The 20,071-nt window shown below is 52.3% G+C and overlaps 1 protein-coding gene across 4 annotated transcripts in view; it reads right to left on the minus strand.

Annotated features, from left to right (window-relative positions):
• Nucleotides 1-405: 405 nt before the first annotated feature.
• Gnao1 (G protein subunit alpha o1) overlaps nucleotides 406-20,071 on the minus strand; it is a 153,965-nt gene continuing 134,299 nt past the window's right edge. For 2 of the 4 annotated variants that reach the window (XM_074055974.1, XM_074055977.1), the window contains 3 exons: nucleotides 19,386-19,515; nucleotides 5,946-6,099; nucleotides 406-2,958 (listed from right to left, as the gene is read on the minus strand). In XM_074055974.1, coding sequence (XP_073912075.1) covers nucleotides 2,771-2,958; nucleotides 5,946-6,099; nucleotides 19,386-19,515 — 472 coding nt within the window. In that variant the 3' untranslated portion in view covers nucleotides 406-2,770. Of the gene's footprint in view, nucleotides 2,959-5,945; nucleotides 6,100-9,166; nucleotides 13,250-15,354; nucleotides 15,509-19,385; nucleotides 19,516-20,071 lie in introns of those variants that run through there. The other 2 variants (XM_074055975.1, XM_074055976.1) reach the window with 2 other exon arrangements.

Here is a 20,071-nt window from a genome sequence, read left to right on the forward strand (position 1 = left end):
TGCAGAGAGTCTGGGCAACTTGGCCTTTTTGGGACCCCCATTCTTCCACTGTGGAGGAACTTCCACTGTGGTAGTAAAGACAGGTGATGTGGCCTGCTCTCCCTCCACTTTTCCCTTCCTAGTCCTCAGTCCCACCAAAAACAGACAAAACCAGCCAAGTGTGAGGAGGAGCCAGAAGAGGTTCAGTCCTCTGCTCTATTTCCCAGGAATCACTGGGAAGCTGTCCCACCCACTGCACCCTGAACTGGCTCCCCTGGTGATAGTAGAGAGAGGGAATCAGAAGGTCTGTAGGAATTTTTTATCCCCAGGTGTTTAAGGCTGAGTCAGGTCCCTCCTTCCCTCTCCTGTGAGAACAAAGCCCCTGGAGTAACCATTGTCTGGAAGGCAGAGGGTAAGAGACTCGAATACAGACAAACATTCTCTTTATTGAGCTACACATGAATTTTCCATTAGAGAAGTAGACTGGCAGTGTGTAAGATATCACAGAAACCTCACCGACTGGGAATAGAAAGGCTTAGAAAGACCCGTGGGCTTTTTTTTTTTTTCTGTTTTTCTTTTTCAAGTTTTTTTTTTTTTTTTCAGTATTTTAAATATTTTGTGTGTTTTGTCTTTTTGCCTCCTCTTTATTTGAAATGGCTGTGACTGGTCTTCTTCAGCAAATATTAAGTCTTAAAAGTGAAACCGTGAAGAGGTCTGGGGTTTGGATTCTAGTCAGTAGAAATGACATAGGACTGATCATGAAAACGGTGACTTTAATGTAAACACTACATTCCATCTTTTTAAATTTTTTTGTGTTTTCCATCTTGTGGTATTTAAAAACTTTTTTTGTTCTTTTTATCTGCAGCACAAACATCCCCACATGAGAAAGAGCAAATACAGGTCACGGGAGCAAAGGAAAGTCGGAGAGAGGCACACACAAGGGGGGGGGGGAGGGAGACGGCATCCACTTGAAAGACTGGAGTCCGATGCCAAAGGGAAAAGCCCAACCCATTTCCCACAGACCAAGAGAGCCGATCTGGTATGTGATATGAAGTACTCATCAGGACAAAAAGAAAGAAATTAAAGAAAATCACAAAGGGAATCTGGAAAGGGGGTGGGGGGAACTTGTTTCTACAGGGCTACACTTCCATAGATGACTGGTATTCTTTTTGGCAGCTACTGGCCAGAGCTGTGCTTTTTCTGTACAAACCTGGTATGGCGTGGGGCTGGGGAAACCAGAGCTGCCACTGCCTGGTGGTGTCTGTGGTGTCTGGGTGGCTGACAGGCTGGGTGGTTTGCAGTGGCCAGTGACTTTCTAGAAAGCTCGGCCCCAGCACACTCCTGCCAGCCAATGTACCACCCAGAGCCCCTGGCGGCAGCAGGCCCAGCACCTCTGTGTGCTAGGCATGCCAAGCCGGGACTGGGAGGGCGTGGATGCTGATGTGTATGCTTCTTTATTTTAAAACAAAAAGAAAGAAATGGTGAGTTTTCCTTTTTCCTTTTTTTTTTTTTTTAGGCTACAAAGCACATGAGGAATGTTTTCTTTTTGTTTTATACCCTTTCAAATTCTAAGTGTAAAGACTCAACTAAAACCAGATTCTACAGCATTCTACAGAAATACACAGCCGTCAGTCACTCTGGGGTCGTAGGTTAGACAGGGGCTTGATACAGAAAGGCTGTGTGTCTTACAAAGGCCAAAAGGTCATGCTACCAGGAGATCAACGTCAACAGCAAAGAGTCCGTGAAGCAGTCTGTAGAGAGAGAGATAAGGGGTCTAGTCTGACCATTTTCTTTGATTTTAAAAACCAAACAACCAACCAAAAAACCCTAGAACGTTTTAACTGGGGTGGGACAACATGGGGTGGCCTCATGAAGGATCATGGCTTCACCATGTGAAGCCCATCCCAGGTGCTCTGAGAAACCTCAGCCCAAGGGATGCTGATTCTGGTCACACCTGCAAGTCCAGCCCTCCCTTGGCCATTCCTTGCCTCTCCTGCCCAAGTGCCCTCTTGGAGGGGAGCTAGCTTCACCTCTACAGGTGGGCCGTGGCTCATATGCCCCCCCCTTCAGCTGTTTGAGAACATCTCCAAGTTCTCTAATTCTTCCCTGGTTCCCATGAGTAAAGAAAACTCAGGAGACAGTGGATTGATCAGAGCAAAGATTCTTCTAAATTCTTGAAATTAATCACCACCACTACCACCACCACTACCACCACCACCCAAAAGAGAAGTGTCCTTCAAATCTATTCATTGTGGATATACAGTAGGGAGTTATTCAGGGCATTGGGCATTTCTTAAAGGGTTTTAGAACTGGAGCAGGAGCAGGGCAGAATTGAGAGTGTAGAAGCCTTAGTATGGGGAACACAGCGGAGGCCTAGGCTGGGCATGGCCAGGCCTTCCTCTGCTCACCACATGCTTCCAGAGAGTCAAACCCCAGGGCTGTTCTTCAAAGGACGGACTCCCATACCAGGCTCCCACCATGATGGGTGAGGGTGAGTGTGTGCATGAATGCTAGTGCACACTCAAGTCCTGGGAAAACCCTGATGAGCTTTGGGATGGTGATCAATTCTGTCTGCAAAGTTTAGTACAAACTAAAAAGATTTTTTCTAGTATATATTTGTGTATATGTAAGGTTTTGTTATGCCTCTTTAAAGTTTATTTATGAACTTGCACTGTTTAGTGGGGTATGTGTGCATGTGTATACGTGTGTGTTTGTGTGTGTGTGTGTATACGCAAGCTTTTCTGTGAGTGCTGGAGTCATTACCAAATAGGTCGCTATAGAGGACAAGAGGTCAGTACAAGCCGCAGCCTCGGAGGTTGTTGGCAATGATGATGTCGGTGACAGCGTCGAATACCACCTGGATGTTATTCGTGTCTGTGGCACAAGTCATGTGACAATAAATTTCTTTGTTGGGTGAGCGGTTTTTGTTTTCAAACTGTGTTTGGATGTAGGCAGCTGCATCTTCATAGGTATTTGAGCCTGTAAGAAGACACAGAAGAACAGGGGTGATGCCCTGGTGAGAGCTGGGGATGGACCAGGTTGAGGACAAGAAGGCAGAAAAGTAGAGTGAGACAGAGGGACAGAGGAAGTGCTGCACCTTCATCTCCCAGGGGGAAGCAGCATTTGAAGTAAAAACTACAGGAGGCTTGCATTGCCTAATATCTGCCTTTCCAAGGTTTTTTACTTACTCTGTTTCACATCACATCTACACAGCAGCCCTGGGAGGATGATGGCCACAGACAATCCCTTTTGCTTTCTAGATGAGCAAAACTAGGTGAAGCAGCACCTTTCCAGTCTATACCAGTCCTGCTAATTCTAAATAAACCAAGAAAATGATGTCAGATGAAGTAGCTGCCCAGCAAGATGGTGATCCAGGACTGGTGGGGTCTCAGGCCTGGTGGGTGCCACTGCGACCTGTGCTCCATCCTAGAGGGTTCCTCTGAGAGGTAACCCTAGGGGTCTGGGGGTGGTTTCTCTAAGCAGTCTAAGTTATTGGTTGAATGGCCAGGATGAGGGAGCACTGGCTTCCTCAGGTGGGGTGTTTAAGGGGATATTAGCCTGTGTGACACCAATTGGGCTTCCACACTGCCCTAATAATTCCTTGGGTGTCCCTTGATCCTGGTTGAGCTGAGTTGGGGTTACAGAGCACATCTGTGGATGATGGCAGTTTTCCAAGCAGCTATACCCCAACACCTTTGGCTCCATCCCACAGGTATCCTTCAGTTAAATACCACAGAGCACGAACCAATAGAAAAGCATACAGAAGCCCAAGGAAGATGTCTCATTTCCTCAGGACCTGGCCCAGAATGGAAGTAGGATGTCATTTTAGGGAGTGGGGATGATCCCTTCCCTGCCTCCCTGCCTGGCAGGCAAGGTGTGCGCGTGAGGTGTGTGTGTGTCAGGGGTTGGGAGGAGGGAGGATGGCTATAGCACATGCCACCGGGACGTCACAAGCAAGGATTCCTCTCCTTTCTTTTAAAGGCAGTCAGAAGTCATTTTTAGCCCTGGACTTTAGGTCAGAGATAAACCATGGTAAGGGGAGAGGTAGAGGAACATCTCTGGGGTGGGGTCAGGCCTAAGCTTCCTCTTCAGTCCACCAATCACAGAGATACCAAGAATAGAAGCACATGGAACCAGGCCACAGCAAAGCTGCCAGAGACCAGACAGTGGCAGATGTGGACCCTGTCAGCAAGCTTCCCAGCTAGAGAACCAAGACAGAGGGGTAGAACATGGTAGGAAGTGTCTCCATCCAGATGGAGACTCTGCTCTGTCCCTTTTGTTTGCTGAATCTGGCATCCTTACACAGTCCTGCTGTACACTGGCACTGAGATAGTTATCCACCTCTTTCTCCTACCTCTCCAGCCTGTTCCTTGTCCCCCAAAGCCTGAATTCCATGGGTTCTATGTCTCCCAAAAGTATGCACAGCATTGGTGACCATTTGTCTTCATTCATCACATTGTTTGAACACAAACTATGTCCTCTGCAGGGCCTGGAGAACTTAAAAGCTTCCTGAATACAGACTAATTTGCTGGTGACATCTGGGGCCACATAGCACTCATTCCACAGCAGTGAGACCGACCACCCCTCGGGCAACATCCCAAATGAGGCTCCAGCGGGACACTGGGCAAGAAAGAGCCTGAGAGTTAAGCCCACCTCTGAGAGTGCTACTGGCCTGAGAGGGCCTGCCAGGACTTGAGGCTGCTGGACTCCCATCTTGTCATCACAGTTTTCTAAAGCCTGGGAATGGGGACGTCTTTGATGAGGCTGAAAAGGTCAGCACCTGCTGCGTCGAGGATGGGCTGCAGCCTAGCTCTGCTCACAGGAGCCTTTCAGGGCCTGTCCCAGGCCCTTTGCACTTATTCCACCCTGCTGAGGGCACCTCGTCCCTGGCCAATTCTGCCTTCCTTGGTTTCTGTGACAATTATAGTCGTCTGTACCAAACACCAGTTTCTCCCATTCCCCTCCCCTCTGGACACCCTCTGAGGAAGCATTGTGATCTGCTGCTATTGCCCCCAGATAAAAGTGTGGCTAGGGGGTTAAAAGACTCGCCCAGAGATCTATGTGGGCATAGATGACCTGATCCCAGAGTCTATGTGGGCAGCCAGTCCTATTGGAGACAGGCTGAAGGGCCCAGGTAGGCTGGGCACAATCCCTAGTCCTGCCTCCTCCTCTGCACCCAGGATGGTGGACATCGTGCAGTTCAGAAGCAATGTGCAGACCATGAGAACACAGTCTGTGCTCAGAACAAGAAGCCCTTTTCCTTCACACCACTACTCCTGGTGGTGAAGAAGGGGAGAGACCACCATTCATCTGTGCTACTGTTTGGGAACCCTCTGGCTGGGCTTGGGGACCTGAGCCTTTTGAAACAGCCCAGAGTCCATCTGACAGCATTCTTCTTTTCTACTGCACCCATTTGGAGAGAGCGTCATGGGGGGTGGTGTCTGTGATTCATTCCTTTGAGAACAGCCTGGAAAAAAAAAAGCCCAGCAAAGGCAGAAGGAAGGAGGGGGGCAGGGTGGAAGAATCTTGCAGTGGCTGGGTTTGGGGAGAAGATCAGGAGAGGAAGAAGAAAGGAGAGCAGGTTCCATGAATTGGACTAAGGGAGGAAAGAACAAGTACAAGGCAAGGTGACGAGGCCTCAGGTGAGATTTTGCTAGGTCCTGAGACCTCTTCTTGAGGGTAAATCTGGTCCCATCCTTCCCCTGATCCCAGCCATGCCACTCCTGAGTCACCAGTCATGACACACATATAGGTCAGAGGGGCCACTGTCCACTACACTCAGGATCACCTTTGGGAAGGGCCAAACCTGGTCTTATCCTAGTATTTTTCTCTGTGCCTATGCCAGATACCTGCTCACCAGTAGGCCTGACATGTGCTGGCCCAGAGTCCACAGGTTTGGGCCTCCAGTTATCGCTTTTCGAAGGGGGAGACCCACGTCTTCTACACAGGGCTGCCATGACACCCACCTGGGTATTCAGGAAAGCAGATGGTCAAAGGTGACTTCTTGATCTTCTCACCAAAGAGGTCTTTCTTGTTGAGGAAGAGAATGATGGAGGTATCGATGAAAAACTTGTTGTTACAGATGGAGTCGAAGAGCATGAGAGACTCATGCATGCGGTTCTGTAGCCCCGGTGGGGAGAGGAGAGAGCAAGGTAGACAGAGACAGAGAGACATGGAGACAGGGAAAGAGAAGAGGAGAGTTAGGTGTGAGAGAGGGACTGGCTACTCAGTACCCTGGGCCTCAGGTTCCTCCGATAGACTGACGGACAGAACCTACAACGAGGAACAAGTCGCAGTGCATTTCATTCCAACTTGCAGGCCCCTCAGCATCAGAGCATCCATCATCTTGGACCAATGGGAGACTGGTCTGGGTACCAACTATGACTCTCTGGGTGAGGCTGAGGACAGGGGAACCCCAGGACCTTTCCACTGTGGTGTATATATGTGTGTCTGTGTGTGTCTCGTGCTGGACTGGAACTGTGGGGCTGACCTTTCTTCTTGGGCCCAGCCTGGGACTAGAGGTGTTTTCTGGGAGTGGGAAGGACTCCAGGCCCTGGGCTGAGGGAAAGTCATACCAGGTCCTACTGCCATCCTTGGGGACTGCCACTCTGGAGAGTGGTTTATACCCAGGGCTGCCACCAGGAGTGCTGGGGGCCTGGCCACAACTCTGGATGGGTTGGACCCAAACCTGCATAAGGGGTTTTAAGAATGGCAGATGTGAAGTTTGTTCAGATGGATGAAAGTGATGGGCACCCCAAATGAAGTTGAGTCCTAGGAGGACAGCCTTTTGCTCCAGATAAGGACAAATTCTACTTCGGGAACACAAGCACACTGGGTAATCTGTTTCTTGCAGTTCAAAGGAGCATAGACACTAACCCATATATGCACAGGGAAGTAGTGAAAGAGACGGCTTCTCTCATTTTCCCAAGAACCCTGGTCCTAGTCCCAGGACCATGTCACCACCTGACTCCATGGGACTGAATCACAGACTCCCAGGTAATCCATGCTACACTCTACCTGTAAGTAAGGCTGATGAAAGAAAGGAGTGGGTGTGGATATTATTGGACGCTATTTGCTGCAAGATGAACTTGTTCCCCAGAAAGTGAGCAAAGAGTAGGAGCTGCGGACACTGCTGGCTCAGTGGGCATGGCCACCCTCCTCTGAGCAGGAGGGTGAGGAAGATGATCAAGTGACCACTGCTGGTCATTGAGACGCACTCTATGCCATCACCATCCCAAGCATTCTACCTGCCTTGTGACAATAGCTGGGATCCTGAAGAGAAAAGACAAGGGCTGGGGATGTAGCTTTGTAGCATGTTCGAGGCTCTGGGTTCCCCAGAAAAACCAAGCCAAACAAAAACAACAACAAAACAAACAAACAAACAAAACCAAAGCCACCAGTCTTGCACTGGGCTCTGAGCCAGCCCCAGAACGTAGGCAACAGGTTTCCCCAGCCAATATGAATATTCTTTCAAGGGATAAACTAGAGTAATGGTTGGAGGCACACATCTTATAGCTAGTCCCTCCTTCACTAATCCCTTCCACACTTGCACTATTATCCCAGGGACCTGTAGCTACATGTTCTTAGGGTAGCCTGAATTCTCAGTTGCTCTAGAGATCACCTGGACAGCAGGCATTCCTTGAGTCCTTTCTAGGATCTGTAGTAAATGGCGTGGCATCATTCTTTAACCTCTTATGCTCTCATCACTCTCCTAACCCTGACTGGTAAACATCATTCTCATTTGTCCCCAGACATCTCCCTGCCTGTCATTTGCATGCTCTTTCAAGTGGGAGCAGGACTCATTCACCTGTGCTATCTTGATGGAGTCTGTTCAGGAAAAGGGCAGGCAGAGTTTTCCCATAAGCTGAATGGACCCATGTTTAGGGCCCAGAGCTGTGAGCGCTCAGGCTCCATGAGCCACTGATTAGGGCCGAGTGGTGAGGCTCTGAGACTCCCAAGGCTTCAACAGAAAAAGACCTCTCATCCTATAGAAGTACCACATCTTACAGCTGCTCAAAAAAAGAGCTGAAAACCCACAGCCAGAGACAAGTTCCCACCTTTACTGCACATAGTCCCAAGTGCTATTTGGTCTGCAGACATTGGGTAATACAAGGGGGGTGTTTGGCACTTGGGACCGGAAGGGACCCAAGTGGGGAATGGGAACCATTTGGCATGTGGGCTGGGCTAAAGGGCTCTTCCTCAAAAGATACTCAAGCTTAAGTTTGGAGGAGACCTCCAGGCCAGCTCACTGAGGCTCACCAGCTGAGGCTCAGCACACCACAGCCTCCTGCCTGTCCTGTAGGCTGCAGAGCACCCTCCCTCCCTCTTTAGCCAAAACTGATACTGACTCTGCTGGGCTTCTACAGGGACACAGTCACCAGGCTGCCCTTTTGCCCTCTGAGAGCTCACAGTCAGCAACAATGCACATATATGATCAAGGCCAGAGGTCCTGGGAGTGGTATGGAGGTGAGGGGTCTGGGAAGCAGAGGACATGCAGTTAGACCTGGTTTTGTGAGAACGGGGCAGGGAGTGAACCTGGAAAGAAGGACTGGTTCTGGAACCTTGGGGAGGGCAGTACAGAGGGAGCTGCTGGGGCAAAACGCCGGCACTGAGACCCCTCCACCTGTTTGCCATCCCTCCAGAGCCTGTCATCAAGTTGCTGAGAGCCCAGCTTATCCGTACACACTTCCCAGAAGGAAACAGATGCCACAGTACATTCGAATTGGAGATGTCACCGTCTGAGAAAGAGAAGCTAGGGTCACAGATGGCCAACAGCCATCTGCTCCTTGTCACCTTCCCGTGGAGCTACTGGGAGCCTTCCCCAGGACCATCTCCCCAAGTTCTCCACCTGCCCAGACTGCAGTAGAGCTGAGCACAGCAGGAAAGCCGTGTTAGTACAGCCAGTGCATGGTTGCGCAGTACCACAGCCTGTCACACCGCACAAAGTACATGAAGACACTATGACGCTAGGAGGTGGCTCAGCCCAGGACAGACCCACTTCACCTCTCAGCAAATCTGAGGTGGGTAGGGTGGCCAGGCACCTCCAATGCTTCCTCCTGCAAGGCTGGGCCCACTCAGCCAGGCTGCTCACAGACCCAGGACCAGGCAGGGCAGGAAAGCGTGGTACAGGTGTGCCTGGTGGACGCTCTTGAGCACTAACTGACGTAACACATCACACTCACGCTAGAAAGAGCTAGCACTTTTTATTAACGGTAGGTGACTAATAAATACATTACGGCAGCCAATAAATTATTACAATAACTACAGATTTATTAAACTAACAAGTCACTCTTCTTACAAAATTACAGTTAATAGGGGGTGGGTGGTGGCGGGTTGGGAGGTGGGACCACTGCACCTAAGAAAGCTCTGCTAAGGAGCATGTGGGGCTGGCCCCTCCTGCTTGGGATGGGAGAGAGCAGGAGGCCAAGGCTGCAGGTGCAGCCAGGGGGACAGACAGGTCAGAAGCAGAAGGGCAGAAAGGCTGCTGCCCAAGCTGGCAGAGCAGACATGACTGGTGGAGGATGGTGGGGCAAAGGGGGAACAGGAAGGGTGCGGGTCTATGCTGGTTGTCTTTTGAGCACTGTTCCCAGGGAGGAGAGCTGTCCTTCAGAGGGTGCCCCTCTCTGAGAGGGTCCAAGACTTTGGATTGGGGGCCATTCTTTCTGATTTTGCTCCAGCCTACACTTCCTTGATGGCCTCCATCTGGCTAGGATGGGTCTATGTGGAGGCTCCCACTCCACGATGGGCAAGGTGGGTTTTGGACTTTCCTTGCTAAGGGGTGAGGTGCCACAGATCCCAAGGCAGCAGCTTACACCCTGGCCCAATTCCTTGGGCTGCTGAGGCCCTTCATTCTGCAGCCTGTGGTCTGACATGGAGCTGTCTGGGGCTGGGAATGCTTCCCTTCAGCATCTTAGATTGAATCTCTGCTGAGCATGGAGCTGGAGCATCAGGGTCTCCATTTCTGAGAGCTGCCATTTTTGTGCCTGGAGGCTTTCAAAAGGCTCAGAGAAGAGCAGAGGCCATCAGAAGAGGCTCTGTGCCCCAGCCTTCTCAAAAGGGAGTAGGCAGGCTGTTCTCAGGTGGGAGGGAAAAACCTGAGAGCTCCTTTAGTCATCTTCCTAGGCACGGGAATTCCTTGCCAAGAAGGTGAAAGAGTACACAAGGTCAGATGGAGAAAGGTGGAGGGTGGGTAGAAAGGACCAGGCTGAAGGTAAGAAAGAGCTTCCAGAGACTACCCCTGGGGGTACTGGCTATGGCACATGAGCTAATCTGCTATAGGACTCCCACTGCAGAAAGAAAGGGCTGGGGAGGAGTTCAAGCTGCTGCCTGCCCCTGGGGACACTCAGTAATACCCAGTACAGTCCATGCAGGGCTTGGGTGCCCCAGTTCCTACCAGTGGAGTGCTGGCTTGGGTTGGGAAGCAGAGGTGGTGGCTGTTTTCTGCCTGGGCTCTGTTCTGCTGGCAGGGAGAGAGAGGCACACGGCACCAGGTTCTAGGGTCTCCATTGAAGGTAGTCATGGGATGCAGAAGCCACACCCTCCTCAAGACAGAGTCCAATAGAGACTGTCCTCAGGTACACTTCGGTCCCCTAGTCAGAGGCCAGAAGGAAGGTGGAGACTTAGATTTTAGGATATCAGTGAATCTACCCTTCCTAGAAACCAGTTTCTCCCTATTCTGCTATGAGAGCCAGTCAGAGTTTAGTATGGCCCCCTTGGAGACACAGAGCCACTGGCTAACATACACACCCTTGTCTAGTCACTCACGCGTCTCCTCATACCCATATCCACGACGGAGCCAAAATTCATTTGTCACCCTTAGTTGTCCACCCCCCTCCCCCGCCATATGGTGCAGCAGCCAATGACAACATGGATGAGACAATTTTCTCTGGAGAACCCCTCACTGAGGGCTCACACTAGAGAGCCAAGGACCCCCTCCCCCTTGGCAGGACAGAGCAAAGCAAGACACCAAGTAAGACAGAGAAGGCAGCCCTGGAAATGGGAGGGCAGGAAGGCCCAAAGCACCTGAATGTGGAGGGGAAGGGATGGTCTGGGTCCTGACTCCAGCATGGAGCTCTGGTACTGTGCTACAGTGTGATTTGAGGGGCAGAAGGAGGAGTGGAGAGCCCTGGGGTGAGAGGAACAGTGTCTTCTGCCTCTAGGGACGATGGCCTTAGAGATAAGGTTTGGCTAATATCACCCTCTAGCCAGGTGATTTTGCCTCTGGGGTCACAGTCTGGAGCAGAGCTAGGGGCAAAACTAAATGGACTCAGGGTGGTGATGATGGGAACAAATGCCTTAATGTTGGGTCAAATGGCTTAACTGGCCTTAGTTACCCACAGCAGGACATTGAGCTCCAAGGGCCTGTCCTCTACCATATCCCAGACCTGGTACAAGTTTCAAAAAATGCTGGCGGTGAACAAAACTGAAGGGGACTTGGGCTGATGGAGTGGCAGCCAAGCCAAACAAGGAAGGGCTTCTTCTCAGGCGCTGTTCCTGCAGGCATTTGGCACTAGAGAAGGTACCTGGGTGTTCCAGCACCACCCAGAGCTCTGTGCCTGTTGAAACCAACAAGCCAGAGCTGTTGGCACAAGGCTCTTCTTGTTCCTGAGCAGGCCAAAGGGGTTGCATTGGAGAGGCCAGGGGTCTTGCCCAGACCAGGACTGAGCTGTGTTCAGAGTGTAAGCTGGGAGAACACAAGGCTTAAGGAAGGAGGCAGAAGATCCTCCAGCAGCAGCCTCTCCCCTAAGCACACCTGGGTCCCCAGGTACAGCCTGACACATGAGTCACAGGCATGCCTGAGCTGCTGGCTGTGGCACCAGCCAACTGGAGATGGCTGGGAATAAAAGGGATGGGTGGTGACTGTCCAAGGCCAGCTGGGGCCAAGATCACCAGAAGCTATCCCACCTCTTTCTGCTTGAGACCTCTGCAGCAAAGCCCCATACCAGGGGTAAGAGGACTCTCTCTAAGGGGTGATATATGCCAGAGCTGGCTGAGTCCCTCAGAGCTCACACTCTAGGGCACTGGCCCCTCTACCAACCCTCCTTTGCCTGGGAGGCTGGGAGGACACCAAGTGCTAACTTCTTGACCAAGATGAAATGAAGTGAGGCACTGGCCACAGAGCCTGGCCCTCACCTTCCCTGGGCCTTCACTTGCAGAAACCTCAGCCCCAACTCTACCTGGCCTGGCTGGCTTAAGTTAAGACTCACTGCAACTTGGAAAAGGAAAAGCATATCCACTCACACCTGGAACAACACTTGGTGAGTGGACCCAGCAGGATAGGTCTGCAAGGATGGGGTGGAGGCCCCAGCCCAGGCAATGAAGAGCGGCCTCCTTTGGCTCCCTCCCACTGCCTTCCTCCTCCCCTAACTTCTTCAGGCACAGGGCCCAGTGCTCCCACTGCCCACCTTCACAGCCAACCAGTTTCAGGAGCATTTCCAGGCCTACGGGGAATCAGGGCTGGGGTTCCTGTGAACAGCAACAGACAAGAGAGGATGGCCAAAGAAGGGGGGCTGAGATCCAGTGCCTGAACCCTCTCAACTCACAAAGTTGGCCTATTTTTTGGTGACGGAACTGCCCTTGACCACAGAGACTGCAGGCAAAGCTGAGAGACGGCTTCTACTGTTCCAAGCCACCAGCACCCTGTCGCAGGGCCTTTTGCCACCTATATACCCTAGATGATAGAAAGAGACCCCAGGACTTTGAGTATGAGTCACAGAGGGCATGACATGCCCATTCTGGACCAAATGGAGACTGTGCCACTCTGGTACCCACCCCCCACTGTTGACTACAACACTTAGAAATGAAGCAGAGGCCAGTGAGTGGCAGGTTGTCTCCTGCCTTGTGGTGCTTGGTGCTCAGCACCCCCACTTGGCCCCTGTTACCACATGTCCTGCTTTTGGAGGAGTGGAGGTATAGGTGTGTACAGGATGCTCCCCCCACCCCCCTCAACCCGGTTCCCCAGGGCCAGCTCTAGGCTCTTCTTCAGTGCACAGAGTGGTCTGAGAAGTGGCAGAGCTCTGCTTCCAGAGGAGGAATGGGCAGTGGGCTGAGTAGGGCATGGGCTGATGAGCGGGGGCTGGGGCTCAGTAGAGTCCACAGCCCCGCAGGTTTTTGGCGATGATGACGTCTGTCACAGCGTCAAAGACAAACTCGATGTTGTTGGTGTCCGTGGCACAGGTAACGTGAGTATAGATCTCCTTGTGGGCTGACTTGTTCTTGCTCTCATACTGTGCCTGGATGTAAGCCACGGCTTCCGTGAAGGCACTGGGGCCTGTGGGAGAAAACAGCAGGGGTAGGTAAGGTGAGGTGCCCCTGTGGTCACCTGGTGTGGACAGCCTGGGTCTGGCTGATATGTCCATCAGACTGGGAGCCCTGGAGCAGAGGCCCAGGGCCTTCTGGATGACCATGAAGGAATAAGAGGATGGGGTAAGGCGTCTGAGGACTCAGTTATACCAGCAGTGGGTCATGCTACCCAGCCAGTGGTCCAAATCCAGTGCAGACCTTATGAAAGAAACAAATAAAGCACCAGATCTCCCAGTGATCACCCGTACTATGGGTCAGCACTGTTCCATGACATTTCTGTTCTCCTTACAGATGTGCCTACTGACTCTGGATGCAAACTTTACCACAGACCCTGTGCAAAGAGGGTTGGAATGATGCTGTTACATAGGTGCTCTTTCTGTTTGTTAGCCTGCCTGGTCACTGCCAAGAGGACCAGTTTGTGGTCTCGTTGGCATCTGTGCCAAACAGAGGCCATCTTGTCCTCTTTCCCCCTTTTCTGGCCCCTTCCCTCTTTGGGTACTCACTTCTCAGGGGGATTAAAAACTGTTGGCTCACTCACTATCTTTCTTAGGGATATCACTTTGATCTGGTTCCCAGGTGAGCCCAGGAAAGGGGTGTCTAGGTGAGAAGCTGTTGGGTTGGAGGCACCTGGTTTTGTACTGAAACTCACATATCCTGGGCCACCTAGCACGGGCCAGGCTGCAAACACTCACTAAGGGAAGGACAAGGAAGGCAACCAGAAGTTGAGGCATGGGACTCAGCTGGGTGGTATACCTGGGGAAGGAGCCCCAGCCAGCTAGTCTCAAGGGTTTCCCAGACCACAGCTCTGTGGTAAATCTGGGCTGTAGATGAGGGGAGTGTCCCTGGGACAGCAAGAGACTCTCAGACTTCCTCAGTTAAAGGGGGTCCCTTCCTGGCTCACCCCAGCTCCAAACTGGTCTTAGTGACTAGTCCACCAGGGCAGAATCCACAGGCCCCCAGTTTATGGCTGGAGAAGCTGGGATGGCTTCTCCAGTATGAGGGAGGCTGAGCCCTGCCCACCTCTGGTTGGATGCTCCTGGGGTCCTGGATTTTTGAGAAACAATGATGGGAAGGGGCAGGAGGCAGACAGCTGGGCTACTTGCCTGACCGCAGGCCACAGGCCCACTGACCACAGTCCTGGGGCTCTGCTGCCCCCACTGTACCTTCTAGACCCCACGCTGGCCAAGCTGATGGTGACCCTCTTCCTCATCCCACTCACCTCTCTGACCAGGGCCTGGCCATCTGAGAAGATCTGCTGAGCACTGGGCTATGCTGGGGCCTGATACAATCCTGCTGCCACCTGACTGGAGGCTGCCAACCTCTCCACTACCTAGGAGCCCTGGTTAGGCTGCCTTTTTGCTGTCTACCTGCCTAGAGTCAGCTAAGTCCCTTGTAACACTGACAGCTGGCCTCTTGTCCCCCAAACCTTCCATGGGGTGGCCAGGACCCTGCTGCTTGCAAGGCTCTGTCATATTTAATTGGCCATGAGAGTCTTGTAGTCATCTGTGTGGGAAGTGCTGTTAGGATGCTGTTTGTCAGCATCATGATGCTATCAGTAAGAGTACACTTAAAGGGAGTACAACTTCCAGGCAACCAGTGCCAGGTGTCATGCTATGCTCTGTGGAATAATTAACTCCTTTTATCCTCAAGGAACTCTGTGAAGAAGGCAGAACAATCACAGGGACCATCCTCATCTCACACATAAGGAAACTGAGACTCAGCAAGGTCACATGACCTACCCGGGTTGCACTCCAGCTCCTGGGCTGTCTGACTCCATGCCCCCCTCATCATCTTGGTGTTGTCCCACTGTGCACAACACCTGCATTTACAGATGAAGGGCTTGGGCTCCCCAAGGTTATTGACATCCCATGACAATAAGTAGCAAGCCAGGACTCCAGCCCCCAAGCTGCCTGAAGAGCTTCACTACGGTACACTCTGGAGCAGGGTGTCTGGGGCTGAGTCTTCTGGGGTGAGTTTGGGGCAGCTGTACAGCACCGTGAAGGTGGACAGGCCTATTCCTTTGACAGCTATTATAGCCAGAAGGGGCATGCAGGCCTAGGGAGGGGTCTTTACCTGTGTATTCTGGAAAGCAGATGGTCAGTGGGGACTTCTTGATCTTCTCTTCAAATATGTCCTTCTTGTTGAGAAACAGGATGACGGATGTGTCTGTGAACCACTTGTTGTTGCAGATGCTGTCAAAAAGCTTCAGTGATTCATGCATGCGGTTCTACAACAGAACAGAGAGGCGGGTGAGGGCTGGCACTCTCAGGGCCCTGACCCACCACGGCCATGACATAGCAGGACAAGCAGAGGGAAGGTCCACCAACGTGCTGAATGCACCACCAGGATGGAGATGGGAGGGCCCACAAGGACAAACAGGGCGTGTCCCTGCTTCATTCGTACACAGGCAGGGTGGGGCAGAGCAGGGGTGGGTGGGTGGGGATGCTGCCCCCTTTCAGAGGGTGCTGGCCCAGGTGGGCAGTGAGGTCACTGGAAAGGCTCCAGCTCCTGGAGAGGACATGCACCATGCATGTAGAGCAGGGCCGCAACCACCATCGAACACGACTACATGGAACCGCAGGTCATGCAGACTTCTCTACCAGGATCTCATTCGCTTTTGCCAGCAAGGCTGGGAGGGTGCGCACATTCAGTTGGGTCACATTAACCGAGGACTGAGAGATCCTCGAATTAATCCAGAGTTGGAAGCAGACACCAGGGGGGACAGCATCTTGGGGGTGATGTTGCTGTGGCCTTGTTGGTTGGGTGACTTAGGTGACTGGCTAAGCCATATTTAGGGTTGGGAAGAACTGGTGGTTGGGGCTGATTTCTTAGGAGAGGGGCCAGAAGACCCAAGAAGAAACAGCAAAACAGACTAAAACCAAGAGGAAGATAAAACAAAACAAAAACAAAAACCCCTCCAAAACAATCTCTCCTCTGAAAAAGAAAAAGGAAAAAATCCAGCAGCAAACATGAGAGAAAGAGAAAAAACCCTGAAAAATTGGTTCATTAAGTTTTGGAGCAGGCCAGCTGTGCTGAGCCCCTGTGCAAGCTCATGGAAGCCAGCTGTCCTGGTTTAGGGACTGTGTGGCTGGGATGGAAGACTGGGGTGGGTTGGGGAACGAACCTCAGCCGAGCGACTGGTGAGGAGTGTGGATGTGGATAACAGAGTGGGCTTGGATAGGCATTCACAGCAAAGTCACCCAGCAGTGCCCTGAGAACCTGCTGCTTTCAACTCTTAGTGATGGCTTTGATTGGAGGGAGAAGCTTCATACCTGCCGGGCTTGGAGGGTCTCTCAGAATCTGCTCATGGTTTTGGCCTTGGTTTGGCAAGATAAGGCCCTGCAGGCGATGGTGGCGGTAGTGAAGTTGTGGCAGCCTGTGGCCCGGCTGGGTGGTGCTGAGAGCAGGTACGAGGACAGGATGAGCCCTTGGGATCCCTGAGTGCAGCGGGCAGGGTGGCTGGTCCAGTGGCTGGAAGCCACTAACCCAAGGACCCTTCTGGCCTAGCTCCAGGAGCTGCCACCAGACACCTTCATCTCAGGCAGCCCTAACACTCATCCCAGGCTAAGAAGGGAAGTGCAGAGCTGACCAGAGAGGAAGACTGAGGACAATAGACTGGGCAACAGGTGCTTATATCTTGCCTCTCAGGCAGAGCAACCACATTCTACAATCTGGCCTCTAGCCATGGTAGCTTCACTGAGTGACAATTCCTGTGTGCAGATACTCTACAGGTCTTAGACCAGTGGTCCTCACTGTTGCCCACTAGGCCACTGGGTCTACCATCATCACCATGCACAACAGATGCCTGGGGACGGCGGTAGCTAATCACACAGCTGGCAGGGGCGGTGTAGACCCTGTACAAGATCCAAGCTGCCCAACTCTGCACACACATGCCCCAGATACACCAACGACTGCTTGGTTCTATAGCAACAGTATTGCTTTGCTGCCACTGTGTCAATGCTGTGGAGTGCTGTTAGGTTGTACAGCTGATCCCTGCTTCCTGGAGGGCTGCTGCTCTGCCCTGGGCTATGTAGGTTGCCAGCCTTGGGGAGGGAAAGACCCCAGAAAGAGCCCATTCCTGACCTTGGCCATATGCTTTTTTTTTTCCTGAGGTCCTCTGCTCCAGCTCTTGTGGAGAAGGGCAAGGGAAACGAGGAAGGAGCAGGGAGGGGACTGAAGAGATGAGAGAGAAGAAATAGGCCAGGAAGGAATAGGACACTAGAGGGAGATGCTTCAAGACCTGGGCCCTGCTCAGCAGCATGGACCATTGAGGGCTGGCCTGGCTCCATACTTAGCCCCCACATTCCCTCCTCACAGACCTGAGACCCTGGATCTTGATGTCTCTGGCTACCAGTCCACCGAGACATCCCTTTGCATCACTGTGCTCCAGAAGTTTGGAAGAGCCCAGATCCATGGCTGATGAGTCTAAGCCCTGGATTGTCTGTAGACCTGGCAGGGTAGGTCTAAGGGAGAGTCCATGTTTCAGCGAGAAGGGCCCTCCCAACCTCTAGCTTCCAGCTTTTTCATTCTCTTTGAAGCCCATGGCTAGATGCAGCATACATTCCCAGCTATGGCCAGTAGAAAGGATGAGACAAGCCAATCTTAGATCATGGAGTGTCCAAGGGGACAGTGAATAGTGGCTCTAATAGCATGGAATCAACAGGGGCAGTCACTCTAAGGGACACATTGCCTGGAGGCTATCTTGGGCTTTGTGTAGTCACTGAGTCTAGGTCCAAATGTGGTCCAGGGTGTTCTGCCCATGCCCCACCCTCAGGGTCAGGGCTACACTGTGCTTCTTTAACACCACTGCCTGATGAAGCCACTAAGAATGACAACAGATGAAACTCATCCCACAGCAAGCCAGCATGTGTGCAGGTTACCCAGTCGGCGGCCTCAGTCCCCCTGTTTAAGCCCCTTGGGGTGGCGGCTCCTTTCCCCATAGCACTGCCCCTCATAGCCCACACCACAAAGTTTATCCCATCCCCACAGCAGCTTTGTGGGACCGACGGGGCCGGGACTGATGAGGAAATAGAAGTCAGAGGGAAGGCAGGCCTTCCTCAAGGCTAGCAAGACCATGACAGCAAAACCCCTCAGATCCTCAGTGCTGACTCCAAAGATTCAAGGGTGAAGGGCCCGAGTGTGCTCCAGATGGGAGGGGAGATACCACGGTGTGAGACCACGGTCATAAGCCTACTCTCAGGAATAGGGCTTATCTCCTGTGGCCCTGTGGGCCATGCTTGAGGCCTGGGTTCCTTTGTAGACTCTGGACAGGCTTATGGCCCTATGGGCTGCAGCCCTGATGAGAACAGCTCAATGGATCACCAGTGACGATACAACTTCCAGGTTGACACTACTGTGCCAGAAATGGTTACAAGTGCTGCACATGGATTATCTCCTTCCATTGCCAATAACCTCGACAAGGCAGGCACTATTAAGTTTCCCCCTTTTAAAGGTTATAGTAACCGCAGCAGAAAGGGTGCTGCCTAAATTCAGCAGCAAACCAATCAGCAGCAGAGCCAAGACAAGACCCAGGGGAAAGTCACACCCTCTCTGGGTGACTGTCCTCCCGTGAAGTCAGGGGGCAGTTCTCAGAGGCCAAAGCTAGAGATCCCAGACTGAGTATAATTCATAGACGGAAGGTGGGGGCCTGGTCTGGCATCCCACACAGACGGAGCCCAGAATCACACCTGTCACTCAGTAGCACACCTCTTCCCTACTGCCCTTCCCAGCCCACCAGCCCCACATGTGTCTTTGCAGCAACGCTGGCTATCTCTGTGGGAAGGGCTGTTAAGGCAAAGATCATTATTTCTGTTGTACTCTTACTCTTACTTGACTGCACCCTGAGTTTTTAGGATTTGCTCCTGGCCTGGAGGCCCGTGGCTCCCTTTGCTGCACTGGCATCACAGGTAAGAGTGTGCCTGGCATGGAGCCCATAATGCAACCTCAGCCACTACAGCTGGCTGGATCCCAGACCACTGTGGACAGCCAAGGCCCAAGTGTTCCCAGGACTGGTTTGTTCTGTGGCCAGCTCCCCGACTGTCACCTCAGGTTGGCAGCCAGCCTCTTTGTTTTGTCCTCTGCCCAGTGGGTTCAGGGCCACTCACCGTGGTTTCATCTTCGTGGAGCACCTGGTCATAGCCGCTAAGCGCGACGCAGAAGATGATGGCCGTGACGTCCTCGAAGCAGTGGATCCACTTCTTGCGCTCAGATCGCTGGCCCCCGACGTCGAACAGCCTGCAGGGAAGATAGTGAAGCTGGTGTGGGCAAGGTCTAGGCAGGTTGGGGGTATGCCTGGTAGTCCAGTTGCAGGTGTGCTCATAGGGGTGGGGGCTCAGTGCCATCACTCCAGGTGCTGACGGACTGATTGATGGACAGACCACTGCCATTCTTGAGGCTGAGGAGCCTGTCCCAGGACTATGCTGTGCTCACATGTAGGACTCAAAGACCTGCTCTTGCATCTGAAGAACTGTACTGAAGAGAAGGCCCCAACTGGTCCCCAAGAAATGCTTTTGTAAGATCCTCAAAGTAACATTCACAGTCTGTTCCTATCTGAGCATGAGCTCTGGGCAAACTTCAAACCAGCCCAGGAAGGAGGCAGGAAAGAATTTTCACCTGTTTTGTGGGTGGGAAAAGCAAGGCAATAAGGTTGCTAACATGTAACCCAGCTAACTTTTTGCTAACAAGTCCAGCTGTGGTGGACCTGGGATCTGACCCCAGGCTGTCTACAGACAAAGCTCAGGCTTCCTTCCATGTTCTGCACCACCCTTCACTGGTAGATTGGTCCTGGACC

Source organism: Castor canadensis, chromosome 15 (assembly GCF_047511655.1).
Source record: "Castor canadensis chromosome 15, mCasCan1.hap1v2, whole genome shotgun sequence".
In the NCBI taxonomy this organism is placed as follows: domain Eukaryota; kingdom Metazoa; phylum Chordata; class Mammalia; order Rodentia; family Castoridae; genus Castor; species Castor canadensis.